The 13,315-nt window shown below is 43.3% G+C and overlaps 1 protein-coding gene across 2 annotated transcripts in view; it reads left to right on the top strand.

The window, feature by feature from the left end:
- Positions 1–5,940: 5,940 nt before the first annotated feature.
- The window catches only part of LOC142884566 (roundabout homolog 1-like), a 95,377-nt gene continuing 88,002 nt past the window's right edge, over positions 5,941–13,315 (top strand). For both annotated transcript variants that reach the window (XM_076020290.1, XM_076020289.1), the window contains exons 1-2: positions 5,941–6,071; positions 8,094–8,186. In XM_076020290.1, the coding sequence (XP_075876405.1) occupies positions 5,981–6,071; positions 8,094–8,186 (184 nt within the window). In that variant the 5' untranslated portion in view covers positions 5,941–5,980. The remainder of the gene's footprint in view (positions 6,072–8,093; positions 8,187–13,315) is intronic.

Genomic DNA, 13,315 nt, shown 5'->3' with positions numbered 1-13,315 from the left:
TATTGGACCGAGGCTGCTGCAGAGGTATGTGATTTGTATGCACCCCATCTGATAGCGTCTCCTGGATCACAGATGGATTATTTAGGCTTTTCCTCCAGCACAGGCTCCCATTTTTGGAATTTTTCCCTTCGTTTTACAGATTCACATCTTGTCTGCCTCTCTCTCCCGCCTCTGCTCTCATTGTTTTGCACTTGGATGCCTCAAAAGCATACACACACACACACGCGCGCGCATGCACACACACACTCACTGGCAGTGGTTTGGCTTTGCCGGAGAAAAACGTCAGAAAAATGCTGAAGGAATAACCTGGAAGGGGTGAGTCGCAAAGTTGTGCTTGTGTCTTTGCGATGGCTATTATGCGTTGATTGATTTCAGTATGGGGAGTGCACATGTTGCAGCTCGGGGAAGGATTGAGTCACTTGATTATGACTGGAGGAGATGCATGCTGGCCACGTGTGGCGTTGCTGAAAGTTATTAGTGGCTGTATAATATGCTGATTTGTATTTCAAAGTGTGTTGCAGACCAAATACTGATTTCCTGTCATCCTTTTCAGGTACATAAAGAGTCAAATCTTTTAAAGCGTATGGAATTTTCATGCATTTTTTAAGCAATTGCTTCCTGCTTCTCTGTCAGTGAGGGGGGGACAAAATAAATAGTTTTATTTATCTTGCAAGAAATAAAGCTGATTGAGCTGATATTTCTAAAGAGAAACATTGCCAAATACATGATGACACTGCTGCGAATGGCCTTCATTAATTTTGATTAAAAAAGAAAAAAAAAACATTTAGGTGTGATTTTTCTTTTTTTTTTTTGCCATTTGAATCTGGGTTTCTGGTTTACTCTGATGCTCTGTCCTTCCCCCTGGTTTGAAGAAATAATAAAATCCTTTAGTGGTTTGAATCACTCTGAAGGGATTAAGCTGCTGATGTTAAGAATTTGCATGGACAGCATGAAAAAAAAGACAGACTGTAAATGTCTTGAGGGTTTAATTCAGCTGCTGGATTTAGTTTATTTTCGGGTCCTTTTGGCATCGGATGTAAACCTAATTTGGGAGGCGAAATGAACTAGTAAGGTCATGCTACAAGTTCAGGAGGGCTGACGCAAGAGCTACATTATCTACTGTATTTTAAATATTACATATGTTACAAATCTTAATACAAATACATAATTGCTGCGTATATTTTATGGGATCTGGCATTTTCATTAAAGTGTAGCTGACAGCATGTCTTATATTAAATGCTCAGGGTCAATTATGTGGCAGTGGCCTTGTGTGCTTGCCCCCTTGTGGCTAATCTATGCCATTGTACTTTTTGGTCACGATGAGCCCTGAAAGAGTGCGAGGCGCCTTTTTTTCTAATCACATTTTTGATTTTCTTCTGTCTCGCCCTAAAAGCTCCCATAATGCATTTTGCTGGCAGTGATAGAAAAAAGATTTGCCTTGACACGCTTTACACCCCTCCTCCAAGCAGACCTGACCGTTTCTCTGTGTAACTGCCTGCAGTCGAGCAGAACTCTCCTCACACGGAGAATCATAAGCAGGTGATTTGTGTGTATTTTCTGATTTCCACACGAGTTCGTCTGTGAGCCTCTTCCTCCTCCACACACCCCCTGCTGCTGCCTTGATTTAGATTTCACTGCTTGTTGAACCCCCCTGCTTTCCCTCCATCAGCACTCGGCACCCTGCTGGTGCTGTGCTCCAGAGATACAAAATAACAGTCACAACTGGACTTTATTTTTTCGAGAGACTTAAACCAATACAACATTTACGGCCAAGAATGAGTTGAAGGCCCCATGTGTGCAAAATTAATTGTGTTTTCTTTAGAATGTCAATGAACTCCCCAGGAAGAAAAGACAATACTGGACTTTCCTTTATCCAAACATTAAAAAAAGAAGACAAAAATAATCAGGAAATCCCTTTGTGACATCACTAAGGGCCCCAGCACCTCACTTAAACCCCCCACTACCCCCCTGGTTAACAACCCTAGTCATTCAGGTGTTTCTTATGCTGTGAGAGTGCCAACCACGTTGGAACAAAATGCCAGTTTCAGCAGGAAGCGAAAAAAAAGAGAATTTTTCCCTTCAGGAAGTTGCAAACAGAGGGTTAAAAATGCTGCTTTCCAAGGGAGAAAGAGTGTTTATTTCTTAATAGCTAATCCCCCACTCGAGTCAAGGATGAAAATGGAAATCTAAAAATATGTACGGTACAGAAGCTTTCAATGTATTCCTGCAGATGCTGTGCAGATGCATCTGATATGAACACGTCGGTTCTACTTCTGGTACATACATCCTGACAGCGCGTGCCTCGTATAACATATAGAATTGCACCTGTCGTCTTGAATATATGGGGCTGAACTGAGGATAAAGATTGGGAGGAGGAGGCAGGGAGCCCATTCTGTTCACGCCTCAGCGCTCCCTACAGTGTGATCGGCATGCTCCGGCATAGGGGTGGGAGCTGCTGCTCTGTCTTATTGACAATATGTTAGATGGTAAACTGTGATTATTCTCCAGCCGGCGCAAGGAGGAAGGGGAAATCAGCACTCTTGTCCTGTCTCTTTTGCACACGCTGCCCACTGCCTCAGCAGAGCTGTCCGTTTCTCTCACTATGGAAAAGCTGTGCAGGCTCACCTTCCGGCGATGCTGCAATATTTTAGACACAGTTTTTGCAAGGGCGTGCGCTTGCTGCATCTAATATTGATCACGTAGACTGTGCTCTCGACACATGCACATTAGTCCGCTTTTTCATTTAATCAGCCCTCATTTTTACTATCTTAATAATATATATTATCAGCCACAAGGTCCGTTTTACTCTTACTCCCTCCTGTATCAGCCTCTTCAATAAAATTTTACATCAGAGTGTTATTACCATCGTCCACATTTAATATTCAGGATGCTACAAAATGCAATCTTCCCCGGTCATCACGCCAGTAATATATGCCTGTGTAAATGTTCACATCAGCAGTTTTCAATTTGAATGTAGCTCATATTGAGTGTTACATTCCTGCGTCATGTAATGTTCAAGCAATTTCCCTGAATGAGGAAAAGATTCAAACACTTGGACATGTTAGTTTTTGTTAAACATATTTTTTTTATTTTTACGATATTGTCAAGCAAGCTAATATTCCAAGTAGCTAATGTTTATAAACTCAGTAAGACACGGTATTATGAAACATTTCACATGATCTGGAGCAAGTGTCTCTGTAAAATAAAGAGCTGGTCCATTATTTCATGAATTGTCACAATATTAACACTATGAATGGTATTGTTGTATGAACTTGGGGAAAAGATTTGTTCTAAGATGCTAACTATGTGCTACCTGTTTTATTTGCAAGCGTTGCAAGTTCCGTTGGTGTTCAACTTTTTTTTGATCTCAAAGAAAAAGTGTGTTAAACTGTTGAACTGAGCAATTTATTAGAAATCCCTGGTTTTCCCTCATATTACAAACACCTATAGCCACAGCTATATTTGAATGTCAAATGCTAATTCAGGTTGCAAGCTTGTAACGGTTGTTTAATTTCACATTTTCCATGCTCGGTATACTATTAACTAATAGGCACATATTCGGTGCTGCTGTACACTGGCTTTATGAGTTGACGACACAGTTCTTGTAGTGCCAACAACGTTGTCTGAGTGCAACAACCAGGTTCAACTTTCTACGCACAAAAAAGACTTGACAAGTAAAGGTGAAGACAGGGAACAGGACGCTGCGGCAAAATACAAAAACCATAAAACCTGAACGGCAGGATACAATAATTACTCTAGTGAGGGGGATGATCAGGGATCAAATTCACTTGATAGTGTCACTGGCTGTGGAGCTTCCTCTGGAGAAGACCTGGCCTCTTACCCACACCCCGGGAACTAAGCAGTGGTGTCCCACATGGGCGTGTCCTCTCACCCTTTCCCTTTCCCTTCTACACAAACTGCTCTATATCCCAGGGCAGTCCAGGGACCATCCTGCTGATAACATTGCCATAACTGGAAATTATCACCGGCAATAAAGTGGACAGTTCCCGGGAAACAGCCCAAGCAGTTGTTCTTTCGCCAGGACAGTAACCACCAGCTCGACACATCTAAAACTCATGAACTCGGTACGGACATTAGAGCTCATCAGAGAGTCTTTTGTCGCCCTCAGGCCGCTTGGTACATTTCGGACAAACCACAACCGCTTCCTTTGGTTTAACAAAGTCACCATTCCAAGTTAATCACCTCATCCATATTAGTTGAGTACGGGAGCTTAAGCAGTCACTCTAGCAATAAACTGTGACACACACTCAATAAATCATCCAAGATCAACTGCTCCACCCTGTTGACTCACTGTCACATCTGACCCCTCTTTGCAGCTCACAGCTATTTTTCACCAGTGTCTACAGCTCTGACATTTGGATATTCAGTCCCTGCACCAAAAATGACGAAATACTGTCTTGTCTATCTGTTGAACTCCCTTTTCTTTAAATGTGGGTGCTAGACTTACCACCACGCTACACCAAAATCAAATTCCACAACCTCAACCCAGCTTACTGAAATTACTGCTTGATGAAGCCATCAAAAATACTGGATAATCTGATGTTTAATCATTAAGGCACCCTTTAAAGGAACTTATTCTTGAGGTGAAGATGTAACACAGGTTCTTCCAAAATCAAAATGCAGTGAAATCTGAGTGATTCAGTTGAGAGCAAACTGACCGTTTTGAAACAGGTGTACAAAGTAACCAGCATAGAACTGTGAATGAACACACCTAGTGGAGGCCACTTAGATGGAGGAGGTGTGGTTGAGCTCTTGTGCATGTTTTAATATTTAAAGGGTGGTTTGAAGCAATTGTTTATTATCAGTGTCAATGTATAGTCATATTAAAATAAATTCTATACTCCATATGTGTAATCAATTAACCTTTGAAATGACAGCCTATGAAGCATTCTCAGTATTAGATCAATTACATTGTGATTTTGACCAATTCACTAATCCACTAATTCTGTTGAGTGCTCCTGATCCGACTTCTCCGTCTTAAAAATAAGGGTGCCTTCCGTCTGTGTCCCTCAGTGCACAGTGTACTCACTTTTTTTTTCTTTTCTCCTCACTTAAGTTTTTGGCGCGCAAACAATGTTGGCTGCCGGTGCGCATTTCTCCCTACAATTAAAATGGAGCACGGAGCCGGTGGCCGCAGGGTGCCAACACATCCCAGGAAATCTGGCTGTCCGTCAGACGGCGAAGACGAGTCTCAAAAGCCGTTTTGTGCCACAGATGGCTGATCGGCGCTGCCGACTTCTCCTCTCCGCGGCCTTGGCGCTGTCACCGCGCCTCATCATTGTTCCCACTTGAGAGCGAGGCACGTTGTCTTATGTTGCGTGTGTGCGCATTGACATGTATTAGCTTTCTGGGGCTGGGGGAGGGGTGTGGGAAGTTGTGTGTGTGTGAGTGTGTGTAGGGTGGGGGGCTGAGGAGAGGTGGGGTGGGGGCTCATGCTGTGATGTGCAGCAGGTAGATGCGATGATCTCTACAATGTATGACTGCACGAGCCTGTGACGGAAAGCTTTAACGCAAATTGTGCACATCCACACTGAGGGGTTTTCAGATATCCGCCCGTCTCCCCCACAGAGGCTCACTCGTATGTTGGAATAAATCTGGTAGTGTAACGCCGAAGCTGCAGTCGTATGCGTCTCCTTGCTATGTGTGGATTGGATCAGAGTGAAACGGACAGACTTTGGCGTGCCGGGTGGGTTTCAGAGGAAAGTCCATCTGTCCTCTTCTCTTTTTGTAGCAGCAGTGTAGCGGCTGTACGTGGTGCCCACCAACAGGAAGGACAAGGAGTCATTGAGAATTCACCATGTGCGTGTGTGTGTGAGTGGGGGGGACTGATAGAGCTCCAGTAAATATTAAGTATGGCAGTGTTTCTTGACGCTAATGGACGCTAATCATGACGCTACTGTTCTCTTGGTTCCAGGTTTGTTTAGGGCCCACCACGAGGCAGGCTGGGCCCACTGGGACCATGCTGGCTCTACAACCCCTCATCCCTTTCCTACTAACCAGCTTCCTCTTCGTCAACCAGCTGCAGCAGTGTCACGCCGTGTACGCTTCAGGTGATAACGTCTTCTCTTTGTTTGTTAGTGTTCATTTTCTTTTTGGATAAAACAAACCTTTGCGTGCTGTGTGAAGAAAGCTGTTGGTTTGAGTACATCCTGTAATACAATGTTGAAAGAACTCTCAGTCATTGTGCTTGTGGAGATACAGTTCATCCCTTTAAGTGGGAAAATCCTATTTTGTAGAAAATAAATTTCCATCTGATATCTTGCCAGCTGGGCACTTCGAATGTCTCTTCTATGGTGCTGGACATGTGTCTCATTTTGCTCTTGAAATAAGTATAGGTCTCTATTGCAACTTTGTTGCCCTCTTGTGGCAGAACACTTATTGTTCAACCTTGTATATATTACTGTCCATCAGGTAAGGCATTCTTAACCTTTTCCCCTCCTTCAATTGAGTGCAAGGTTAAGTGTATGAAGACAAAAGGCCTGAAGGCCCAGTTTGTAAAATTTAGCAGCATCTAGTGGTAAGAAAGCATATTGCAAACAAATGAATCATCCATCCATCCATTACCTACTTCCTCCTGCACTCAGGGTTGCAAGGGTTTGCTGGAGCCTGTCCCAACTGTCATTGGGCAAGGTAGGGTTACACCCTGTGCAAGTGGCCAGTTCATCGCAGGGCCACATTGAAAGACAAACAACCATTCGCACACCTGTGGACAATTCAGAGTTCCTAATTTACCTCATGTGCATGTTTTTGGACTGTGGGAGGAAGCCTGAGTACCAGAGAGAACCCACATAGAAAGGCAAACATACAAACTCCAGGATTGAACATACAACCTTCTTGCTGTGGGGTGACAGCGCTGACCACTGCACCAGCCCTGCACCACTGTGTCTCCCAAAATGTGTCATGTATATTGTTTTTGTCTATTGCCACGTTGTCTTTCGCCAAAATAAGTTACTATTGAATCAGAAGTGAAAATTTAGGAAGTAACATATACACTGGGACTTTAAAATTAAGAAAAAAAATATGATAAATGTTTACATTTTTTATCAAGTCATTATCTCAACAACGGACGGGTCTTTTCATTACAACCGCGCCACACACACACACACACACACACACACACACACACACACACACACACACACACACACACACACACAGTACTTTTAAAACATGCTGATGCTACCCTCTAGTGGTGTACCTTAACACAACACCAATGAAGCAAAAGTTGGTGCTGAGCGCCAAAGCTCTGCATATAACTGCAGCCGAAAATACGGGAACTATATTACAGTACTTCCTGGTTCCATTAAATTAATCAGTATTACGCACAACTCGTCTCTCGCGCCGTGTAAACCAACCGGCTGAAAAATGAGGACTTTTGCCAAAGGTTCAGTGTCTGCTCAGCTTTTTGTATTTGCATGCTTGCATGAAAGGCATTTGCATTGCATTTATTTTCGTGCTACCACGCGGGAGGGATCATATTCCATCTGAGATAAATACCTTAAAGCTGTGTACATCTCAGCGTTGGCACACCTAAACGTGCTGGCAGTGCACAATTTATTCTTATTGGCAAGGCAAGAGCTCTTTTTTCCAATTTTATTTTTATTGGCAAGAGAAAGGCTCTCTTTTTCTTATTGTATCTAAAAAAACAAAAACAATTGTAGCCTAACTCCAATTTGATGAGTCACCATATTGATTAAATTTGAATATCATTTTCTCTCTCTCCATCTCAAAGAAACATTCATAAAAGTGCTTTGTTGACTTGCTCAGTCCACCAAGGGACAAAGTAATTTATTCAGCCAACGTCTCTTTGAAATTGCTGCTGTTATGCAACAATTTATGCAGATGCAGAAATGTTTTTGGGGGATTATCGACCTGTTTATTTGTTCTAACCTCAAATTTCTTTCATCATTTTAATAAACACATTAGATATTAGCTAACAATGAATAAACTTGCAAGTTAAAGGTAGAAAAACATTGTACATCATCGATTGGTGACTTTTCTTCTGCATTAAAAGTAGACCAATGTTGATGTTGCATTGTTGCATTGTTCATTTTGATTTTCTGATCGCGCAGACACAGACAAACAGAGAGGGGGCCGTGAGGTTGTCACGCAAACACCCTTATCTCAGACGGCATCTGAGGAAGACAACAGCCTGGGATATAAAGGTACTGTACACTCTCCTTCCTTTTAAACATCCAGTGTTGGGGAAATTAGATCAATTTAATGCATTTTATTAGCATGAAAATACCTGAAACTAACAACTGTTCATTTCATTGAGCTCCTGTCATTTCACTCAGTGCTGCACAGGTTTTTTTTTCTTTTTCTTTTGAGAGCCATAAAATCCGTCTTACTTGCGGCTTTGCTTTTTGACACACAATCAACAACATGCCGAAGATATGAAACAAAACATATCCAAACTATTTCCCCTGTGTTGTATCTATGGAGCAGCCACACAAGATTGAGGTTTTGGAGTTTTGAACCACAAAACTCCCAAGGGAAGTACACTTAGCCCTCTGTTTATAACCCAGTAAACACTTGATCTTAGCTTGCTGCTAAAATTGATTTTTGGACAGTGGGCAACAACACAAAGCTGCTGCTCTGTGGATGTGCTGTTGTCTCAGTAGCGGGAACAAAATGGCTGCTGTCATTAATAGTGCCCTTTATGATGTCACAACAGGCTGATTTCCAGAATCATGTGCTTTAGCACATGTGTCCTGTGAAAGTGGAGCACGTCAAAGGAGTCAAAACTTTCAGATTATTTTAATGTCGTAGTGTCGTGAAGCTGTTAGGCCCTGTTTGCACTCGGTCATTTGCACTCGGGGTTGGTGATGCGATCACAAATGGCACGCTCGAGACGCATGTTAATGGCTAAGTGCGAACAGATGCTGCGAGATCCATTCTCGTGATCCAATCACCCAAAACAGTTACAAGTGACCAAGTGAAAACAGGGCCTTAGATACTAAAGCTATGATTCAAATTTGTTTGGACTGAGATTATTAAACGAGACGCTCAGTCTAAAATGAGCAGAATTTCAGGGACACTTGTATCACCCCAAATATGTTGAATAAATGGCTGCAATGACAGACTTCTGTTATTCTTCAGCTCTTGTCACATTGTTTATTACCATTTCCTATCGCAGGTCATCCTTCGCTGTATGTAGACAATAAAGTGCTGCACCTTCCCTTTTAAGTCAAATAATACACATTGCATTTAACTTCTGCCTAAATAAATATTAGTGTTGGCTCCTATAGCACCTGCTTTTCCAATTATTGTCAAGTAGTTTTCTATTTTGGAAAAAAAAACAGCTTATAGGAAACATAGAAGAAATAAATAAATAGCTTAAAAGTAAAATGCCATGGTGAAGCTTGTTGTCTGCAAAGAAAATGCGGTTTGTGCTTCTCCATTTGTCCTTTCAGAGACACAATCTTGGAACCCAATTTTCTGGGAAAGAGGACCGTGTTTCCTTTTGCTGACAAAGACTATAATACCACATAATGCCAGTTCAGCAGCTGTAGCCCTTCAGAGCCGTGTCCAGAGCCAGCAGAGTTCAATCCTCCTCTCCCTTTTCTTTGTCACTTAAGTACTCAGACGTTGGGCTGAAAATTGGCGTAAATTAGCCCTTTAAAGGCCCTATACCCTGCTAAATTCACTTTACCTACGTTTCTGAGTAATACTCTGGCTTTCTAGTATTTCAGCAAACCTCCCGGAAATGGAAAAAGTCCATCAACGTCTTCGAGGATTTTTGTAAGTTAAAGGTATGAGCCCTCTGTGATGTCGTAAAGGGCCTAATGCCTCAGTGACAGCTCTCCAAGGTTAGTGACCTAGGAGAGTTCACGACACCCCCAGCCGGGCAGTACCCTTTGAGACCCTCAGGTCCAATTTAGTCCATCTTTTACTTCTAAACTTTATCAGTTCTGGGAAAACACCTTTGTGATGTCACAAAGGGCACACATGTACAGCCCATGATACTGACAGCCCCAAATTATTCTGCTCTCTCAGACCACCTTGTTTTTCCTGCATTCTGGACACGAAAGCACTGATTCTAGCACAAAACTAAAACTGAGCGTTTCTGCAAAATCCTGCAAACTGAGGGCTCAATGTGCTGCTTTTTTTTGTAGACCGTGGGATTTTTTTTTTCTGATTTAGAATTAAAAAAAATCTGAAAATGGGTACAATATGGGACTTTTAAATTAAAGTCTGAAAAAAGGAAACCTCCCTCTAGATCTCCTCAGCAACCGTTTTCCCCCTCTGTTGTCTTTCATCCTAATTGGATGAAATACAATTGTTTATTTCCTTTTATAGAATCTCAATTGGTGCTTTTACTGGCGCTTCCATATGGAGCTAATGATGGAGGGAAGGGTTCTTTGTCAATCTGCCTCTTTTTGCGAGGTTGGAGGTTCATTTTTTTTTTCTTTCTGCTCAAAAAGCCTCTGTGGCCCAGCGGGGAGTGAGAAAAAAAAAGGCAGCGAGATCGGCGGAAGTTGAAAGGAAGCCAAAGACTTGGCGATGCGGGTGGCTGTCAAGTTTCCCAAATTGGAGGGAGATTTTGGAGAACAGAGGCGCAGGCCACTGCATCGGTTGTCGCGGCGGCATCGCAGCTGAACATGAAGGCTGTCTGTCATATTTCTCAGAGTCTTTTGCATGAGCCCCAAGTCCCCCTCAGCTCCCTCGAGAAAGTGCGCTGATGTGCCACAAGAGCCGCCGACAAATAGGCGAAGAAATAAACAAGTGGATGGAAATGAAAGCGCCCCGAGTGCTGTCACAGATAATGGGCAGGAGGGAGAAAGAGGGATCAGCAGGGGAAATGAAAGCTGGAACGGAGAGCGGAAATAATGTCGGGAAGAAGGTGCAGCTGATGGCTGTGATGCATTTCAGATACTCCCGCGCTCGCTTGCATCCTCACAACTAACTCAGCATCTGGCAGGGGAATACAAAAACTGTATTTTTCGAGTGGCAAAACAATGGACAGCCACAACAGGAGACTGTAGCCGAGGCCAAGTTTGCTGCTCCGCAGAGATTCCAAATGATTTATTCCTATCTAAACATTTGCTGGATTTGGCTGTGTGTTTTTTTTTTTTTTTTTGGGGGGGGGGGGTATGTTCCCCATTTCCCCCTCAGCCCTTCCCCGCCGCCTGGATCCAGACCAACTTGGAAAGCAGCTTTGGAGTGAAATAAATAAATATAACTAGGTCCCCGTACTTGGCACCGGACCCTTGAAATTCTCGCCGTTTATTTTTTCTATTTGCGGCGTTGCCATGAAGACGCGCGTGTCTTTGTCCTCCCCACCACCCGCCCCACCAACCTCCCTACCCACCACCACCATCTGTTCCTGCAAGAGACTTCTGTTGGGGAGATGGCTGCGGATCACTGCCGCTTGTCAAATGCACCACGGAATTCACTTGCGAACACCTGCGTACAACGAAGCATACTGTCTAGCATCACACTTGTGACACTCAAGTATCGATACTTTTGATACCAGATGTGTCCCTTTTAAGATCAGTTGGAATAATAAAGTATCTCGTGGCAGGGCAAAGGGCGTGGGCACACAATGCTACACACATCACACGGGATGAAAAGTATCGGCTTTAATATCGGCATCAGTATCGGCCAAATATCGCCCTTGGTTTCACTTGGTATCGGACTGGAAGGGATATCAGTGGTATCGCACATCACTAAAACGTCAACCCACGCCTGGCCATTCCCTCATTGTCACCTCTGCCGTGGCCCGAGCACGAAGACGGACGATTTGCCGCTGTCACCGTCAGGAAATGCTGATTACGGCGTCATCACAGGACCAAGATCATGTTGTCCTCCATTGTGGCGTGGCGCTGTTTTAGTCAAACAGTGGCTGCCAAGTGTAGCTGCCAGGGGAAAACGCACACAATGCTTGGATGGGAGGAGAGGACAAACACAGATCTCTGCCGATTGCCTTGCTGGGAAAACAAAAAACAATTAAAATGCAAAGAATAGAGAACAAATTGCAAATGATTTGGGCGGCAAATGGGGATGAAACACAATGTTTTGTTGCCATTATTTGGCATTTGGTGAGGCACAGGAGACTCTAAAAAAAGCAGAGAAAACAATGTGCATGTTTTATAAGGAGAATTATGTGCATGTGGTGAAGCAGTAATTCACCCTATTGTGTGTGTTGTTTGTTGCAGAGAACTGACTCCTTTCAACAGACCCACCAGTTGTGCAGAACGGGCAATTACAGCATTTATCCAGTGCTAACAGGAAGCTAAAATAACAAAAGCATTGACACTTTTTACCTCTGTTTGTGTGAAACGGTGGAAACATAACTGGCATATTTTCTTTTTTCTAGCTGTTTAAAAAAACAAAAACAAAAACAAAAAAACAGCATTTTTTCCCTTAATATGAGATGTATCATGCATATTGATTTCGTTTGGTTGGAACCTTATCATGCAAAATGTATTTTAATGGAGCTTTCTAACAATAGTTTGTAAGGTCATGCTCTCTTCTTTTGCTAAAACAGAATGCATGTCTGGAAATCAGTCACAAGGGGTAGTGACACCTGCCCCAGTTCTGTGACAACACCCCGTTCCCATCCTGTTGTCAGCACACATGGAAGGTCAAACCATTCCATCAGGGAGCTAAGACTGATGATTTCAGCAGGATGCTAGCAGAGGGTTAAGTATTTTTTTTTTTTAGATATAAGAAATGTATACATTTCTTTTTCAATCAAAGGAAACCGTTACTTCACCCAATAATTTGGACTTGGAGACGCGAGTGCGACCCCTGTGGAAATCAGTCACGCAGCCTGCGCTACGGGCTTGTAGCCAGCAGAGGGCGCGCTGTCCTCCTCGGATAAACCAGGCAGCGTAAACTCCACGGAGACGTGGCCGAGCCTGTGGCGACTCCTGGTGACTCACCTGATTGCTCCAACTTGGCTCAACAAGTACTTCAAGTGGCAGAATTCTACTTGGGGATAATCAGACACTTTAAACGCGCTTGTTATCAACACGTGACGCGTTCTGCAGCGCGCTTACTCTCGTGAGATAATGAAAGGTGAAAACTGAAGGAGAAGAAAGAAAAATAAATCAATACTGGTCATCGAAATGAGAAGGTAAAGATAAAAGGCGTTGTTTCCAGCCTCATTACGGACGCAGTAGCACCCAGAGGTGCAAGTAATGAGACAGTGAAGCGTGAAGACATCCGTCTTCAGCTGAGGAGGGAAAAGGGGGAAAAACAAGGGATGCATTAATCATTCAGCAAGGTCAAACTTTGTTCACTTCCAGCAGCTGACGCCTTTGAAACATCAACACATCTGATCGTG

Source organism: Nelusetta ayraudi, unplaced genomic scaffold (assembly GCF_046127955.1).
Source record: "Nelusetta ayraudi isolate G7.1 ecotype Tasmania unplaced genomic scaffold, CSIRO-AGI_Nayr_v1 ptg000011l, whole genome shotgun sequence".
NCBI lineage: Eukaryota > Metazoa > Chordata > Actinopteri > Tetraodontiformes > Monacanthidae > Nelusetta > Nelusetta ayraudi.
This window is presented reverse-complemented; position numbering and strand designations above follow the sequence as displayed.